At 37.1% G+C, this 19,936-nt stretch overlaps 1 protein-coding gene across 2 annotated transcripts in view; it reads right to left on the bottom strand.

The window, feature by feature from the left end:
• RSRC1 (arginine and serine rich coiled-coil 1) overlaps positions 1-18,020 on the bottom strand; it is a 398,933-nt gene extending 380,913 nt beyond the window's left edge. For both annotated transcript variants that reach the window (XM_065943091.1, XM_065943089.1), the window contains exons 1-3: positions 17,885-18,020; positions 8,449-8,644; positions 8,030-8,155 (exon numbers count right to left, since the gene is read on the bottom strand). In XM_065943091.1, coding sequence (XP_065799163.1) covers positions 8,030-8,155; positions 8,449-8,642 — 320 coding nt within the window. In that variant the 5' untranslated portion in view covers positions 8,643-8,644; positions 17,885-18,020. The remainder of the gene's footprint in view (positions 1-8,029; positions 8,156-8,448; positions 8,645-17,884) is intronic.
• Positions 18,021-19,936: the final 1,916 nt, after the last annotated feature.

The raw sequence follows: 19,936 nt of genomic DNA on the forward strand, positions 1-19,936 counted from the left end.
ATGTTTATGGTAGCTTTATTCATAATACCCCAATCCATAAATAGTCTAGGAGATCATAACAAGAAAATAGGTAAACAGTGGTATGATCACTACTTAGCAATAAACAAGAACAAAATAGTGATATATAAATCAAAGCATTAGGCTTACTGTACGAAGCCACTTGCAAAATATCTCTATATCATTACATCTACATAAAAATCTAGAAAAATGTGATAAATGCATATAATAGAATACTATTCAACAATAAAATCTTTCCTGATAGCTCACTTGGTAAAGAATCTGCCTGCAATGCAGGAGACCCCAGTTCGATTCCTGGGTCAGGAAGATCTGCTGGAGAAGGGATAGGCTACCCACTCCAGTATTCTTGGGCTTCCTATGTGGCTCAGCTTGTAAAGACTCTGCCTGCAATGAGGGAGACCTAGATTCCATCCCTGGGTTGGGAAGGTCCCCTGCAGAAAAGAAAGGCTGCCCACTCCAGTATTCTGACCTGGAGAATTCCGTAGACTGTATAGTCCATGTGGGGTTGCAAAGAGTCGGACACTGACTGAGCAACTTTCACTTTCACATTCAACAATAACACCTGACCTGCCTCTTGAGAAACCTGTATGCAGGTCAGGAAGCAACAGTTAGAACAGGACATGGAACAACAGACTGGTTCCAAATAGCAGAGTATGTCAAGGCTGTATATTGCCACCCTGTTATATAACTTATATGCAGAGTACATCATGAGAAACACTGGGCTGAAAGAAGCATGACCTGGAATCAAGATTGCCAGGAGAAATATCATTAACCTCAGATACGCAGATGACACCACCCTTATGGCAGAACGTGAAGAACTAAAGAGCCTCTTGATGAAAGTGAAAGAGGAGAGTGAAAAAGTTGGCTTAAAGCTCAACATTCAGAAAACTAAGATCATGGCATTCGGTCCCATCACTTCATGGCAAATAGATGGGGAAACAGTGGAAACAATGGCTGACTTAATTTTTCTGGACTCCAGAATCACTGCAGATGGTGATTGCAGCCATGAAATTAAAAGATGGTTACTCCTAGGAAGGAAAGTTATGACCAACCTAGACAGCATACTAAAAAGCAGAGACATTACTTTGCCAATAAAGGTCCATCAAGTGAAAGCTATGGTTTTTCCAGTAGTCATGTATGGATGTGAGAGTTGGACTACTAAGAAAGTTGAGTGCTGAAGAATTGATGGTTTTGAACTGTGGTGTTGAAAAAGACTTTTGAGAGTTCCTTGAACTGCAAGGAGATCCAACCAGTCCATCCTGAGGGAAATCAGTCCTGGGCGTTCATTGGTAGGACTGATGTTGAAGCTGAAACTCCAATACTTTGGCCACCTGATGCGAAGAGCTGACTCATTTGAAAAGACTCTGATGCTGGGAAAGATTGAGGACAGGAGAAGAGGACAACAGAGGATGAGATGGTTGAATGGCATCACCGACTCAATGGACATGGGTTTGGATGGACTCTGGGAGTTGGTGATGGACAGGGAGGCCTGGCGTGCTGTGGTTCATGGGATCACAAAGAGTCGGACACGACTGAGCAACTGAACTGAACTGAACTACTGATATACACAACAACATGAGTCAATCTCAGAAGTATGCTGAATAGAAATTTTTAACATTCATAAAAACTAATCTATAGCAGAAAAAAGTGAAAACAGTGGTTACCTCTAAGCAGAATGCAAGCAGGAATTAATTGGCAACAACTATGAGGGAAGGCTTAGCACTGAAACACCTGATGCTTTCAAACTATGGTACTGGAGAGGACTCTTGAGAGTCTCGTGGACTGCAAGGACATCAAACCAGTCAATCCTAAGGGAAATCAACCCTGAATATTCATTGGAAGGGCTGATGTTGAAGTTGAAACTCCAATACTTTGGCCACCTGATTCGGAGAGCCCACACATTAGAAAAGACTCTGATGCTGGGAAAGATGGAAGACAGGAGGAGAAGGGGATGACAGAGGATGAGATGGCTGGATGGCATCACCGACTCAATGGATGAAAGTTTGAGCAAGCTCCAGGCAGATGGTAAAGAACAGGGAAGCCTGGCATGCTGCAGTCCATAAGTCACAAAGAGCTGGACACGACTCAGTGACTGAACAACAAATGAGGGAATTTTCTGGGTAACAGTAATGTATCTTGACAGGTAATGAATGCATCAGAACTTAGCAAGTATATGCTTAGAATTTGTGCATTTCAATGTATATAAATTTTGCCTCAAAGAGCAATTAGTTTTTGTTTTCAAAAGGAAAAATTTATAAAGAAATACTAAACTCTACTTACTAATAAGCATGCTAAAGATTTAAGGGGAAAGCCTACTAATGTCTGCAACTGGTAATACATTACAAAAAATTAGGATAAATTAACGAAGAGAGAGAGAAATAGATAAACGAATAAGTTGTAAAGTAAAAAAAATGGCAATCAAGGTGGTAGATATATGGGTCTTCACTGTAAAATTCAATTGTGCTCAGTGCTTGAAATTTTTCATAAAAACATGCTGGAAGGAATCTATGAGATATATTTGAAGCACTGATTAAAAGAAAATTCATTTAACATTTAAACACTTAAACACTTTTATCAACAGAAATGAGGCACAAATATAAATAATTAGCAGTTCAAAGACTTGAAAAGGAATAACCAACTAAACCAAAGAAAGCACAAAGCAGAAAATAAGAATAAAAGCAGGAATTAATAAGATAGGAAATGGAGGAAAAGATCTAAATAATCAGTTAAAGTGTTTGTTTTTTAATTAACAAAATAGACAGTCAACTAACTAACTTAATGAAATAAAGGAGAAAGCATAAATAAAAAAAAATAATAAGTGACAAGAGGAAAATAAGCATTGAAACAGAAGGAAAAAACTTAAATCATAAGAAACTACTTTGCAGATTTCTAGACAAATAAATTTCAAAATACAGGTGAAATAGTTAATACACCAGAAAAATATAGTTTACCAAAATTAAGCCTGTAAGAAATACAAAGTTTAAAATGACCAATTTCTGTTGAAGAAATAAAGTTATCAAAAAATAAAAAAGCACCAGGCCCAGATGGTTTCACAAATCTACAACTCTGAATACCAGAAAACCTTCCCAATTCTTTTTATGAAGCAAGAATAATGATAAGTAATAACTGAGAAACACAGTACAAAAAAAAGAAAAGACCAGCATCACATATGACTATAATTGTAAAAGTACTCACCTTAAAAATCAGTGAACACATTAAGAAAATACTACACCAGGAACAACTAAGATTTAATCCAGAAAAGCAAGATCAGTTCCTTAAGATCTAAGGGGGGAAAAAAAATTTGATTCTATTCACTGATGATGAAAAAGCCTTCAATAAAATTCAATACCCATTCCTGGAAAAAATAAAAACAAAGTTACAGATCCTCTCTTAACATGATATTATATATATATATATTATCATATATGCATATTCATATTATCATATAAATAAATCCCCATGGGTTTCTCCAGGCAAGAATACTGGAGTGGGTTGCCATTTCCATCTCCAGAATGCTGCATTCTGGAGATGGAAATGGCATCCCACTCCAGCATTTTTGCCTGGAAAATCCCATGTAGAGGGAAACCTGGCAGACTACAGTCCCTGAGGTCACAAAAAGTCTGACATGACTTAGCGACTGGGCACAGGTGCATTTACACTAAAATCAGGAAAAAGATAAGGATGTGTATCATCTCCTCTGGTATTCAATATTTTACTGGAAGTAAAACCCAATGTAATTAGATGAGAGAAAGCAAACGGAATAAAAATTGGAAAGGAAGCAAAACTATATCTATTTGCAGACAATTGTACGTAACAAACCCTAGAGAATCAATGCTAAAACTAATTCAGACAATAAAAGAATTGAGTAAGGTAGCAGGGTATAAAATTAACATAATCCATACTACCCAAAATAATATATAGATTCAATGCAATTTCTATCAAAATTCCAATGGTATTCTCACAGGAGTAGAACAATCTAAAAAATTTGTTATGGAAACACAAAAAAACCCTCAATAGCCAAACAATCTTGAGAAAAAAAGAAAAAGTTGGAGGAATTGTGCTTCCAGATTTCAATCTATATTGCAAAGCTATAGTCATCAAAACAATATAGTTTTGGCATAAAAACAGATACATAGAATAATGGAAAATAGATAGCCCAGAAATGAAACCACACTTACATGGGCAATTAATTTATAACAACAAAGATAAGAACACACACTAAGGAAAAGACAAGGTCTTCAATAGGTGGTGCTAGAAAAACTGGACAATTACATGCAAAATAATCAAACTGGACTATTTTTTCATACCATACACAAACATACACTCAAAATGGATTAAAGATTTAAATGTAAGATTTGAAACCATAAGACTTCTAGAAGAAGAAGCAGTATGCTTTTTTGACATACTTTTGGTCCTAGCAATATTTTTTGGACAAGTCCCTTTGAGCAAAGGAAACAAAAGCAAAAATAAACAAATAGGACTACATAAAACTAAAAAACTTTCGCACAACGAAGGAAACTATCAACAAAACAAAAAGGCAGCCTGCTGAATTGCAGAAGATATTTGCGAATGATATATCTGATAACTGGTTAATATCCAAAATATACAATGAACTCATACAACTAAACATCAAAAAAACAAACAACTAGACTACAAAATGGGCACAGGACCTGAACAGACATTTTTTCAAAGACATACAGATGACCAATAGAAACGTGAAAAGATGCTCAACATCACTAATCATGAGGAAAATGCAAATCAAAACCACTATGAGATAGCCCCTCACACCTGTCAGAATGGCTTTTATCAAAAAGAAAACAAATAACATGTTGCCAAGGATGTGGAGAAAAGGGAGCTCTTGTGCACTGTTGGTGGGAATGTAAATTGATATAGGCAACTCAAAAAAATTCAGCAATTCTACTCTGAGATAAGTTTGTTTTTTATAATGTACATATAAGCAGTCCTGTAACTACATTCTGTGTATTCTAAAACTGAGGAAATAAGTAAATATACTGTGAATAACAGCAGGTTTCTCACTGCTGTAAAAGGAAGTGGTATGATACATGCCACAACTTGAGTACTTCGAGAAGAACATAAAAATTGCACTAAAAAGCAAAATCATCAAATTACTCTATAACTTATCCATGGAAACTTGCAGCAAACTTTAAATATTTGACTTCTCTTTTCCTGCCATCCCTCAAAACATGCTTCGTCTTTCAATTACTTTTTAGACATGTAACAACAAACTTTTGTGAAAGTATTTGACTTCCCATGACTGATATCACTCTTTTATTAAAAAGCACAGAAATCATTAACAACATATCTTAAAATTTAGAATCACATAGTACTATACTTTTTCTTTGAAAAACTCACTACAGTTGAGCCTTGAACAGTGTGGGTTTGAACTATGAGGATTTTTTTGAACTGTAGATCTTTTTTCAGTAAATACTACAGTACTGCATAAACTGCAGCTGGCCGGATATGTAGATGCAGAGCTGTGGAGCGGGAAGGCCAACTATGGGACCAGAGCATCTTTAGACTTTGGAATCGGCAGGAGGTCCTGGAATCAATCTCCTAAAGATACTAGGAACAAATGTACCTACATCTTCTTTATTTAAATTAAAGCCTTAATTAACTAAACTGTTCAAGGAATGAGTTGCCTAATTTTCTTGTTAAATTAAGATTAACCTAGAAACTCATATGGTTTAAACCTTTTGAAGAACAAAGTCCTAAAATACATTTTCCAAAATTATGTCACGTATCAAACATGGATAGAAGTATTTTCTCAAAACATAGTGCTTTTCAAAGTCTCCAGACTATTTAGTTATTGCAGTTATATGCCGAAGTAAGTGTCATTACAAGAGATATAAGAGACTGAGAAATTGCTATTTTGAATAAACCTCTGAACTTGTTTCCTCACATACAAAATGAAGGTATAAACCTGCATGAAAGCCTGACAGGGTTACAAAACTCAAAACAAGTAGTAAAATGAAGGTGTGCTAGAGAGTTTGTTGCTAACTAGACATTACTGCCATTTCTTTTCAGACCTTCCTTGCACTGTAAAATAGAATAAATTAACCTCTCCAGATTCCCATCTGGACGCAGCTGCAGGTAGATACTTGAGAAGCAGCCTGCAGGTAAGTAGTTTCTTGAGAACTACACACTTTGGTGCTACAAAGCTAGAGTTCTTAAAATTTCCAGGGACTTCTAAGAAAATAAGCAGCTTCCATACTTCAGGCTAAAAGAATCAGTAATAGCTTCCCTAGTTCCCTGAGCCCTTCCAAAAGTTATATAAGCTTTAACTCCCCAAGTTAAAAGCCCGATGCTTGTAATCCCGTGGCTTGTGTTTTCCAAATCAAACTGTGTTTAACTTATAAGGTGTATGTGAAAAAGCTCTACGAACTAAAAAAGACCATACAGAAGCATGGATTATTATTTCTGTTCTCCCTGATAAGGAAATTTCAGTTGAAGTTGTTTTCTGATAATCAGTTTCTAAAAGCAATGTTTGGTACCAAGAGATTCCCCTGCAAGAGTTTATGATATACGAGAATAACAACATGATATTCATAATGCAACTTTTACAACCAAATCAGCAGTCAAATGTGATGGTGGATGAGAAAGGATGGATTAAATGTGACTTGGGAGTGAAAAGGTAAAAATTAAGAAATGATTTAAGGAAGAGAATTAGAGATTAAACAGCACTGAACACTAAAGGGTAGGAAAACTTCTTTAAGTGGAGACAATATAAGAAACTGGAAGAAAGAGCAAGCTCAAATAAATAAACCGAGCAACTCAGAGGCATGGATGGAGAACAAAAGGCATGTAACACAAAGTGGCTTCCTTTCATGTTGAGTGTGTACAAAGGAGAGGAGGCTAGGGGCAAATAATACAAGGCCAGAAAAGCTAAACATTTGGACTTGACTGTTATTATCCAACTTCAGATTCAGAGAGATTTATAGAATTTTATGCCTAGATAACAAAATCACGCTGCTAATTAACATACCGCCACTAGAGCCTAACAGGATGAAAAACTACGCAAAAGAAACTGTTTTTCTTAAAAGTACTGTTTTTGTCCTAACACTCTTCTTCTCAAAAACGGTGGCCCCTCCTTACCATGGTCCCCATCCTATTCAACCATATCTTCCAGCATTACCCAAAACATACAACTCTTTCCAGATAGACTACACTGTGTATTACTGGCTCTTGAGCACAGCCAGAAAATGCAAGTGGAATGACATCAGGTACTAATTAGTCTGCCCAGGCTGCTATAACAAAATACCATATACCAGAAGCTTAAACAACAGAAATATATCTCACAAAGGCCGTAAAGTCAAAGATCAATATGCCAGCTGATCTGGTTCCTGATAAGGGCTCCCCTCCTGGTTTGTAGATGGCCAGTTTTTCAGTGTCTCACATGGCCTTTCCTCTGAGTGTATGCTCAAAGAGAGAAAGATCTCTCTCTCTTCTAATAAGGCCACCAGCCCTGTTGGATTAGCGCCCCACCCACCTTTATGACCTTAACTTTAATTACCTCCATAAAGACCCTATCTCCAAACACAGTTACACAGGGGGTTGAAACTTCAACATGAATTCAGCAGGGACACCATCACTTCAAAATACACTGTGTTATTTCTAAGGCTAAACCTTAAGAGATTTTGCAGCTTCTGTTCTTACGTTCTTGAAACACTTCCTCTATCATGTGCAAAAGCCCAGCCATTCCTATCAAAGGACGAAAAGCCACAGGGAAACTAAGGCACCCATCGCTCACCCGACCCCCCACTGCTGAGCCAACAGCCAACACCAAATGCCAGATACATGAATGAAGCCATGCTCCACCATCCAGTTTCAATCAAGCTATCAGAAAACTACAACCACAGGCGAGACCCTAGGTGAAACTAACGAACTGCCAGGTAAGCTGAGTCAAAACTGTAAAATGGTGGAAAAAACAAATGATTATTGCTTCAAGTCACTAAATTTTGTTACAAAGCAGTAAATAGTTGATATGGCATACCTTCTTGTTCGGCTTTTTGACCTAGACCTCTGAACTCTGTATGATTTCCCTCGACCCCTTGAACGACTTCGACTTCGTTTTCTTCTAGAGCCATAAGAAGAGCTACTGCTTGATCGATGTCTGCGTCTGAAAAAGAACATAATCAAATATTACTTGCCTTCAAAATGTTACCAGATACTATGTTATGAAAACTATACTGGTTTATAGGCTTATCTACAAAGAACAGACAAAGGATAAACACCCGTGGGCTAGGTCTGGAGGAAAACAAAGCAAAGTCTTTGGGTTGAGACTTAAACCTCATAAATATATAACTACGAAAAGAAAAATGTTTTACCCATAAAACTTCAAAGTACAAAAACCATATGAACTCTAAAGAATGTCACTCTTGCTACTACATAAGTAAAAATTATGAAAATCACCTTCTATCATAAGAATGTGAGCGAGGCTGAAGATCTCTGGACCAAGATCTTGACTTTGACCTTGATCTCCTTCCACCTTTCTTTCGGCTGTACGTTCTACTATCTGAAGAACTACTAGAAGAAGATCGTCTACGGTGTTTCTTTTTTCTCTTACTTCTGCTTTCTTCTTCAGTATCTGATGACCGGCGTCCCATTTCTACAGGTTTAAATTCAAAGAAAATTATTTCTAACATAATGGAACAATGGATGAAATTTAATAATTTTTTTGTATCTGTAAAAATTTTAAATGTCTTGGTAAAGTAAAATTTTAAATGTACCAATCTTAACAAGACATGAGAAACAGCTCTAGTACAGTCTTCTAGCACTATCAGTTTACTGTTTTCACAATTTATGAATAAAGTAAACTCATCCTAAATTTTTTAAAATGTCTCCTGAAACTGTCAACCCTGAGGACAGTTCATTATAACAATTTTATTATAGTTCAAGTTGCATTTATCATTAATTACATGATACTTGGTTTAGGGATCAACTATCTAATCTTATATTCTCACATTCCCAAAAGATAAAAGGTATTTTACTATCTTTTAAATTTTTCTAACTGAAAATTCTAAAATTTTAAATGGATAAGACCTCATTAATCATCAACAAAGTACAAACTGAAACAATATACCATTATCATGTAACTCATAAAATATGAGAAAGGAAATGTTAACTAATGTACCAAAGTTGATGAAGTATTGTTAACTAAAACAGCAAAAATGAAGTCTAACTGTTCACATTGCTAGTACCTATAAAAGTGGTGATAAAATCCTTCCAGAAAGCAATTATGCAATTTATATAAGGAGTCTTAAAAATGTTGAGGCTTTTTTGACAAAGCAATCTTATTTCTAGGCATATATCTGCAAAGTTTTTCTTAAAAGATATATTCATGAAGATATTCATCATAATGCTACAATGGTAGCATTATCTAAACTGTACGTACAGAGGGCTTGCTTGGTGGCTGAATGGTAATGAATCCATCTACCAATGCAAGAGATATGGGTTTGACCCCTGACCCAAGAAGATCCCACACGCCCCGGAGCAACTAAGCCCGTGCCCCACAACTCCTGAGTCTGTGCTCTAGAGCCGGGGAGTCACAGCTGCTGAGCCCATAAAGCCCGAGCACGCTGGAGTCTGTGCTCTGGAACAAGAGAAGTCACCGCAATAAGAAGACCATCCACTGCAAGTAGGGAAAAGCTGCGGAAACAAAGACCCAGCACAGCCAATAAACAAATAAAATTAAAACTGCATGTGCAGAGACTACTATGTAAGAAAATATATGCATATGAGTGAGAGCAAAAATGAAGACAATTGATAAAGATTTAAGTAAGGAAACTGGGTATTTTTTTCTCTTTTTTAACTATATTCTATATGGCTATGGTATATTTGCATATATATTATACAAAAGAAAAAACATATAGAATACAAGGTTTTTATATTTAGACAATAACTTATAAGAAGCCTACTTGTCTTACTTTAAATTTAGATTCTCATATGGAATCTTTTTTTTACTAAAATAGTAGCTATCTTTGGATGCCAAATAAAAGCAAGATCCATCTTTCCTAATAGGTAGGATAAATAATCAATGAATCAGATAAACAAAAATCTCACACTTCATTTTAATATTTACTTAAATTAAGTTAAATATCATTACTCTAAAGAAAGCGATACATTAAATCACAGCTTTGTTTTCAGAACCAAGTGAGCCATCCCTTCCTTGACTCTAATGCAATTTTAGTTGAAAGTCACTGTTCAAAAATTTGAATTGTGAAAGTCACAATTCAAAACTTAAAGCTATTTACCTGGAGCCAGAATTAGACTTTAAATATAGTTCTGAACCTCAAAGTTGTTCACTTTCTAACATTTCACAGTTAAACTAAACACTGGAAAAACTTGGTTTTGAAAAGCTCAGTAAATCACTGGCATATCTAAGCCAGTTTCCTCACCGAAAATAAAACTGCACTTCATGTAAGATCCCCATGATCCTCTCCAGCTCTCAAAATACTACAATTATGAAATCTTACATATACATACAGTATATATGTACATACATATATATTTAAATGTGTGTATATAATAAATTAAAGCCCCGCTTGATGAGGGTAAAAGAGGGGAGTGAAAAAAGCTGGCTTAAAGCTCAACATTGAAAAAACAAAGATCATGGCATCCAGTCCCATCACTTTATGGCAAACAGATAGGGAAAAAATGCAAACAGTGACAGGTTTTTTCTTGGGCTCCAAAATCACTGCGGACAGTGACTGTACCCATGAAATTAAAAGACGCTTGCTCCTTGGAAGAAAAGCTATGACAATCCTAGACAGCTTATTACAAAGTAGAGACATCACTTTGCCAACAAAGGTCCATACAGTGAAAGCTATGGTTTTTCCCATAGTCATGTACAGACATGAGAGCCGAACCATAAAGAAGCCTAAGCGCCAGTGCCAAAGGATCAATGTTTTTGAAACATGGAGATGCAGAAGATTCTTGAGAGTCCCTTGGATTGCAAGGAGATCAAACCAGTCAATCCTAAAGGAAATCAACCCTGAATATTCATTGGAAAGAATGATGCTGAAGCTGAAACTCCAATATTTTGGCCACTTGATACATTGGAAAAGCCCCTGATGCTGGGAAAGATTGAGGGTAAGAGGAGAAGGAGGTAACAGAGGATGAGACAGTTGGCTGGCATCATTGACTCAATGGACATGAGTCTGAGCAAACTCTAAGAGACAGTGAAGTCAGGGAAGCCTGGCATGCAGTAGTTTATGGGGTCACAAAGAGTCAGACACGACTTAGTGACTTAGTTATATATCATATATAACCACATGTCTCTGTATATGTATATATGTATGTATGTCTATTTTCATTAAGGAATTTGTATAATTGATAATATTGATCATCTAAGCATTCTAATTTCCTTTTTCTTCCTTTCTTTTTCAACCTTTAAACAGTTAAGAATTTTCTCTACTTGCAAATAACCAAATTAAGATGGGTTTTTATTTATTACCTGGTTTAAAGAATACTAACATTATGGTAAAGGATAAAGAAGTATAAAGAGGATAAAGAAGACCAGAAGAGAAACTACAGGAACAGTAGACAAGATATGTCAACAAATTTTTAGCAAATGAAAAACAGATGCAGGATTTAGAACTAAGAATGCTGAACATCAAGCAACTGCAGAGATTTCCAACTGAAGAAAAGCCAATTCACGTAGCAAAAATCAGAAAGGATCAGGAATCTGAGACACCAGATACCACAGCAGGCACGATGAGGCGCAAAACTGAAAAGACAAAGGTACTGGTTGAAATTCTGTAAAAGAAGTAACTCCCCAGGTCCCCTATGCCATCCAACCAGAGAGGGGCTGTTACTCCCCATTCCCAGGAGAGGTGGTGTACTTTAGAAAGATGATGAACTAGTGAAGCACCAGGTCCAGGGATACAGGAAAAAGAGGGCAGAGAAATGCTCAACTAAAAGTTACAGGGATTAAGTGAGAGTCTACAATCTAACAGTGAATACTGTCACTCTGTGTGTACTTGGCTCCAAGAATTCAGAGTATTCTTTTCCCCAAAAACTAAACAGTACCTGGAAGAAGCTACATTAAAACCAAGTCCACCAGTTAACAAGCCCAAATCTTAAACACAGCAAACTTTTTTTTTTAATACTTCTTTTTGCTTTGGCCATGCCACACGGCTTGTGGGATCTTAGTTCCCTCAACAGGCACCGAACCTGGGCCCTCAGCATTAAGAGTATGGAGTCTGAACCACTGAAATTCCCCACAGTAAACTTTTTTCTACAAACACTTCTTCTGGTAACTTTTTAGTAATTATACAACAAAAGAAAACAAATCACGTGATGAAACTCTTCATCATAAGAGACAGAAGCCAAGCAGAAAAACAAGCAACTCATTGTAAGCCAGGAACATGCAAGAAAACTTCAAAAGAAAACCACTATCTTCAGAATATATGAGAAGATGATCCACCAAACAAGCATAGGAGGAATAGCCATAGAATAGGAGAGAAATCTTGAAATTTAAACAAACAATAAGTTGTAAGTAACACAACAGGGTCAGAGGATACTATCAAAGGGCTCATGAAAAGTAGAAAGAAAAAGATAAAAAAATAGGAGGCAAAAGAGGATCAATCCAGGAAGTCCAATATCCAATTGATATATATTCCAGAAAGAAACAGAACATAGAAAACAGAAAAAGAAAAGTATCCAAAGAATAATTTTAAAAATTTACAGAATTGAAAGACATGAATGGCTCTAAATCCCTGGGACAATGAATTTGAAAAGATCTATACCTGATATACCTCATAAAACTTCAGAAACAAGGAATGCAAAGAAGAACCTAGAAACTTCTAAAGGTAAAAAAATGGTAAAAGGCACAAGGCTTCTCAGCAGCAGCACAGCAAACAATGGAGACGAGCCTTCAGAATTCTAAGTGAAAATCATTTTCAAACTAGAATGTATATTCAGCTGAATCATAGATCTAATATGAGATCAGAATAAAGACATTTTCAGATATGCAAGGGCTCCAATTATACCTCAAGCTCATCCTTTTTTAGGAAGGTACTCAAGGATGTGCTCCAACAGATAAAGAGAGTAAATAAAGATGACCCAGATTCAGAAAGCAAGTGATCTAATGCTTGAGATAGGTTAAAAAGTCCCAGAGTGATAGCATGCCAAGGTATAAGGAATACATCAATGAACAAGAGAGAAAAATCCTTGCCTTCAAGGAGTTTACATTCTAGTTTAATAGTAGTTCCCAATGGGTTCCCTGGGGTATTTCTAAGACCTGAAGGGATCCAACCAGCCAAAACTAATTTTATTACAATACTAAAACTTGATTTACCTTTTTTACTGTGTTGACTTTTATGCTGATGATGTAGCAGCAGAGGTAGGCAAAACTGCTGGTGCTTTAACAGGAATCAAGGTAATGGGACCAAATTGTACTAACAGTCATTGAATTCTTCACTGCAATATATAGTTTTGTTTTATTTTGTTTTTAAAGAAAGGCAGTTTCACTTAGGTATGTCCTTGATAAAGCAGTAAAATCATCATTAATTCTATAAATTTCAACCCTTGAGAACACATCTTAATATTCTGTGTGATGAAATAGGAAACACAGAAACTGAAGAACAACGGGTTATCTTGAGGAAACGTTTGTGCAGCTGAATAACAAGTTGAACTAGCTGCTTTTATTGTGAAACACTATTTAAAAGAACTAACTGTGATTATTCAGACTCGGGCATTTGACTTTTTCTCAAGAATGAATTAAAGGAGTCTGTCCTTTAAGGAAACTGACAATTTGCTGCCAATGATAAAATCTGAGCTCTCAGTTAAGGAATATATATGGAATCTAGAAAAATGTTGCTGATGAACCTATTTGTAGGGAAGGAATGGAGAGGCAGATGTAGAGAACAAACTTGTGGACACAGCCGAGGAAGGAAAGGATGAGACCCACTGAGAAAGTGGTGCTGACACTCACACACTATCGTGTGTAAAGCAGCTCGTGGTAAGTTCCTGTATACACAGGGAGCCCAGTCTGGTACTCGGTGACGACCTAGAAGGGTGGGATAGGGGAGGCAAGGGAGGCGACATATGCAGTTATGATTGATAATGCATTGTTGTATGGCAGAAACCAACACAACCCTGTAAAGTAATTGCCTCCAATTAAAAAGTAGATTAAAAATAAAATATAATACACACAAAAATTTGAGCTCTCAAGCAAAAATCAAAATGATGGATAACTTGTATTTGTCACCACGAGACTGACAGCTTCTCAGCACTTAATGATTTCTTTGATGAGGTCAATGGTGATATTAACAAATTGGAATTTTAAAATTATATAATGAAAAGTTTATCTATATTTAGAAGCTACACATAACTCACTGAACCAGTATTTTCCAATAAGCCAATGTACGATGTCACAGACTCATGTTATGAGTAAAATATCCATTCACGGTAGGAGACAAACCAATAGATTTTAATGTAACAGCATGAAAAGATCATTGACATAGTTTCAAATACCACATTGCAACAAATGCTTAAGAAACTACTACCTGTCAAGTTAAGGCACAGTATTAAGGAAATAATTATCTGAAAAGGCTATTAAAATACTATTCTTTCCAACAGTGTATCTGTGTGATATCCGGATTTTCTTCATATACTTCATTCAAAAAGTCATCACAATAGACTGAATGTGAAAGCAGATACAAGAATCCAGTTGTCTTCTATTAAGCCAGACAGTAGAGATTTGCAAAAAGGAAAAATAATGCCATTTTTTTCACTTTTGTTTTGGAAAATATAGCTACCTTTCACATCAAATATGTTATTTATGTTCCCAAGCAATGGATTTATTACTGTTATTCTTATGTGGACTAATTAAATAAATACTTCAAATTTTTTTTTAACTAGTAGAAAGGCAATATTTCTAGATATAGCCCATGTAGATAAAAGTCTGTGGGGTTCTCTATAATTTTTAAGCAGGTAAAGGGTTCTTAAATCTAAAAAGTATGAGACCTACTACTCTAAGGTACCTACAGTCATTTCTATTCTACATTTTTGTCCAGCTTAAGTACCTACATAAGGCATAAAGAAGTAGGAAAAAAAGAAAAGGACATATATCTAATTATGTATCTTGCTGATGACCAAAAAAAGAGACTGAGAGGTGGGTATAGATTTTTTTCTATTCTTTAATCTCAATGTCATTCATCCATATTAGAAGAATGATTACATTTAACTCAGAAAAGTTAATGGAAGATATACAATCCTTCCTTAGAGTAACCAAAAGAAAAAATGATTAAAAAATCACTCATAAATTTATAAATACTTTTTCTGGTGATGCATTTACATTTCAAAAAAATTACACCGAAGTATAATTAATCTCAATAAGATAAACAAAAAGACATTACATTTCTCTTTATTATAAATAAAGTCAAACACTTATTTAGAAAAGGAACTAAACACTAAGAACAAATCAAAGGTAGGTCCAAAAACTGTCTTCTCATCAATGACAGTACTGAATTCCTACTCATTACCCTAAATATATACTTACCACTGGATTTCCATAATGTCACTAGCATGTAATTTGCTCATTCAAGTCATAGTGGTTGATTTATATTATATCACACATTTCCAGTAAAGAACTGTTTTTATTTAACTCCATTGGTAAGTATAACACATGGCAAGATGCTTTAATAGCTCTTTCCAGTAAGAGCAAAGATAAATTGAGCATAGATTTTTAGGAGTCCCAGAACCTAACAATTTTTCAATCCATCTGTAAGCAGAAAAGGCAAATAGTGAGAGAAGACTCTCAGTTTTCTGTCCTCACTTGTCTCTATTACTTCCTGGTTGCAGTTTCATGGTCACAAACCATATCCAACCAACTCTCATTATAGAATTGAAGCCATGACAATAATGACTACAGTAGGACATCAATTTACAGAAACATTGTATTGTAAAGTTTAGGCGACTGACTGAAGATGTAGAAGCCAAAATGCGTCATTCAAAAGAGAGCTTAAAGGCATATACAAGTAATCCCTTTGTCTGGTAATCAATAAGGTAAAGTAAGCAGTTATCTTTTTCAGAAAGCAGGCAGTTAGAGAGAACAAATATTCCTAAAGGACGTGACATTTTATAATTATTTCACCACTACTCATTCATTAGTTTATCAAACTATAATCTTTTTGATCTTGGACACATGACCAAATAAGGGCAAGGGGGAGGAACAGTCATTTCAATGGGAAATCCACCTCAAAGGTGTAAAGCAAAAATGAGGTTTACATCATTTAGCATAGGAAGAAATCCACAAACAAGTACAGAATCACCCAAGGCAATAAAAGAACTAAGGTAAAATTCTAGCTTAATGAGCAAAATAAAGCAAAACTCAAGAGGTACAGAATTGTTAAAACATTCCTCCCAGCACAACTAAAAATTTGCAGACTAGCATCTTTTTTTTTTCATTAAAGCATTATCAGTCATAGGAATTTCTTCCCAATGGTTTGAAAATAAAAGTGGAAAATACACCAATACATCTAATATAACAATCTTATTAGAGAAGTTTTCCAACTCATAATACAACTTTTTGCTTAGTCAAGCTGGTAAGGCCAATTAGTAAGACTAGACAAGCTGGTAGGTGCCAGCTGCCTTTATTTCAGTTTCAAACATTTTAGCCCTCTTACTGAAGAACATACAGTAATAAAGTGCTACCACTTAGCAGGAAATCTCCTTTGTCTGCAAAGAAAGTGAATATTTATAGACTCTAGAGCTAAAGGGGCTCGCAAAGGATACCCAGTTTCCCCAGGAGGTTGCACCTGTCATATCTGCTATAACCCTTAAACCTGAAAACTGCATATCTCCTTCACTTAGAGCTTTTAAGGCTAAGTCCAAAGATGACAACTGGAAAACTTTTTTGTGACAACACGAAACACTTTTATTTAACTACCTAGTACCTAGTCAGTTGAAACACAAGTAAGTTACTTGTGGGCGCTAATTCTGGGGGGGTGGGGGTGGGGGGCGGAAATGGCCTCCACTGTGCATTTAAAGATATATAACCTCTGAAAGAAAAATTAAGGTTGACCTAAAAAAAACAAGAGCAGGCAAATGTATACTAGTGCATAACCTCTCACAGACCATAGACAGCCATGTGCTCTTGGTCTATGACCACACGTCCTGAAATCAAGGAAAGAGATGAGTGTGAAAGGCGAATAAACATAAACTTATGTATCTGTTAAGGAAGGAAGTCCGTGTCACCCCGCACCACCTCTCTTCCCAGCGTGTGTGAGCCAGGAAGGATGGGAGGCGGGGTAGAGGTGGAGGTGCGGATTCGGGTGAGAGGGGGTAAGCTGGCAGAGCCGGCGAATGTAAAGCAGACGAAACAGAGTGGACGCGACAGAGGACCCCAGACTGCAGCCTCCTTCTCGCTCCACCCTACCTACATCTAGTGACCAAACTCCAGTCACATCTTACAAGACAAACCCAGAAACCCAGGGGCAGGCCATCAAAGATCGGGGCCTGGCGGTGCGGGCGGGAGACAGGTTTTGAGGAGGGAAAGGGTAAAAGGGCCGGCTAACTCTCCCTCACCACCTCTAGACTCAAGGCCTAGCCTGAGGCCTGCGAGCGCGTACAGCCCCACAACCGCCACCACCCTAAGGCCCCAGCTTGGCCCTCGAAAGGTCAGAAGCCGCCAGGGGCCCAGAGCATGCGCACTGCGCCACCCAGCGCGCCGCCGGACCGCCGCCCCCTACCCCCCCGCCCCCCGCCGCCGCCGCCGCCGCCGCCGCCGCCGCCGCCGCCGGCACACACGCAGCGCTAGGCCCGCGCCGCCTCACGCCAGAGTAGGGCCTCGGAACCCCTCAGCCGCGGGCGCTGCCTCTCAGGGCCCGGACGCGGGCATCACCTGGATTCCGGCCTTCGGGCTTATACCTCCAGTAGACTTGCAAGCGCCGCAGACCTAGAAATGTTTCTTCAAATCTGGGCGCCGCCGGCGTTCACCGAACTTGCTTCAGTTTAAGCTCACCGCCTTCCTGGTTCCACCACCAGGCAGCGTCAGCCGAATTTTCGAGTGCATCGATGGAAGCTGCCAGGCGTTAGGAGAGCCGAAGGAGTAGATTGTCACGCCGCCAATTTTTTGTTTGGTGTTGGTTTTGCGTGCTTGATTATTTGATTTTCTTGTTACCAAAAAGCAATTAAGGTGGGGACTGAAAAGTTTTATTGCCTTAGTAATCGTCGTTATCGCCACAGATAATCAGTAAACAAATCCGCATCATAGGAAGTTATGTTTAAGACACCCACACGTAGCAAAATCGATTATCTCATGCTGGGAGAGGAGGAAACTGGCCCAACAATAATAAATCAAGGGAGTGTGTCTGTATAGCGTCAGAGTCGTTTGTGATTAAATTGTAATGATTTATTTGAAAAACTGCATTAAAAGTCGGTGTTTCTTCTGCGCTAAAGGTGAAGGCACAGACTGGGGACAAATTTTTTTCTCTCATTAAAGTAACTGGCTGGTTGAGGAATGGGAGAAAACTGCCAGAGGCAGGGGCAGGAGGTTTCTTCTGGAAAATAAATTAAATGTGTAGGGGGTTTTGTGATTTAAACCCATACAAATGAAAGCAAGTCAGCATTTTCTGTAACTTACACGACTTTATCTGTTCTTGCATGAACATCATTTTCTCCTTATTTAATGTGAAGAAGCGTCGATAAGGAGGTAAACTATTGGCCTTGATCTGAGTGAACCGAGAGAACCAACAGCTGCTGTGTACCCAAGCTACAGTTTTGCACAGACATTTGAGTTGGAGAAAATCATCTCCACAACTCTATTTTTCATGAATGACTGTACCTTAACTAACCTGTTTTGAGGGACCATTTTAAAGCTTAACTACAACAGTGCATGTTTATTTTAAATAATTCAAGAGCTGGAATGGAGGGTAAAGAAATGAACCTTTGGGGCCCTGAATTTTATTGGAAGCTGTTCATCTGTCTGCAGGTGGTCATTGAACTTTACTCAATTGTTGTTTGTTTTTACCGAAACTGCATTTTGAACTGTCTTGAGAAAATGTTTGCTATTTAAAGAAACAACGTCGTTATAACTTGGTGAGCATTTATTAGCATATGATTTCAAAACTTTGGTTGGTTGTTGTTTTTTTTTTTAACTAAATTTCCCTTAGGGCAGTAGGAGTCCATAGTTAGACACCGCAGATCTCTCATTCGTAGCTCCATCTCATATGAACACCACTATTGGTAAATATACTAAAAGCAACAGTCCAGAAAAATCTATGGAAAATCTATTTGGTGTGAATTAATCAACTATTGTATCCGAGTCTTCCCTGATTAACTTTAAAGTGTTCATCTTTCCCTCAAGCTCAGTAGGTGGAATTTGAGCTTCAGACTTGAAAGTCATGTGCTTGAAAGGGCAAAAAAGTAGTTGGTAAGCCTCCTGATCCCTTACCAGACTTTTAATCATGGCTGTTTTAGAGCTGTTTGTGAATACACATTTAACATCTCAGTTTGAGAGCTATTTGAGCACCACATCCATTTAGTTGACTTCATGACTTGTCATTCTGCTAAATAACCTTAAAAGTGGATTTTCCTAAAGGATTAAAATTTTATGGTTAGTCCCCTCTAATAATATCAGAAGTAAAGTGGTCACAAATGGTAACCCAAGACTAACTGCAAAATCATATTTCTAAATTCATATAACTTTAGAAAGTGTGAGTATTTGAATCTCTTTCGTAGTGTAATAAAAGAAAGCACTCCTGTAATTTATTGATACCTAAAAGCTACTGCTACTGGAAACTTAAAGTTCTTAATTATTTCTCCTAAAAGTAGCAATAAATGAGATATTTTAAGAAAAAAAAAAAACTTTAGAATTCAAGAGAAAAAAGGCAAAGTAACAATTCTAAAAAGATTTCCATCTTCCTTAAGTTCACCAACTGTGAATATTTTAATC

The sequence above is a fragment of the Muntiacus reevesi genome, chromosome 8, assembly GCF_963930625.1.
Source record: "Muntiacus reevesi chromosome 8, mMunRee1.1, whole genome shotgun sequence".
In the NCBI taxonomy this organism is placed as follows: Eukaryota; Metazoa; Chordata; class Mammalia; order Artiodactyla; family Cervidae; genus Muntiacus; species Muntiacus reevesi.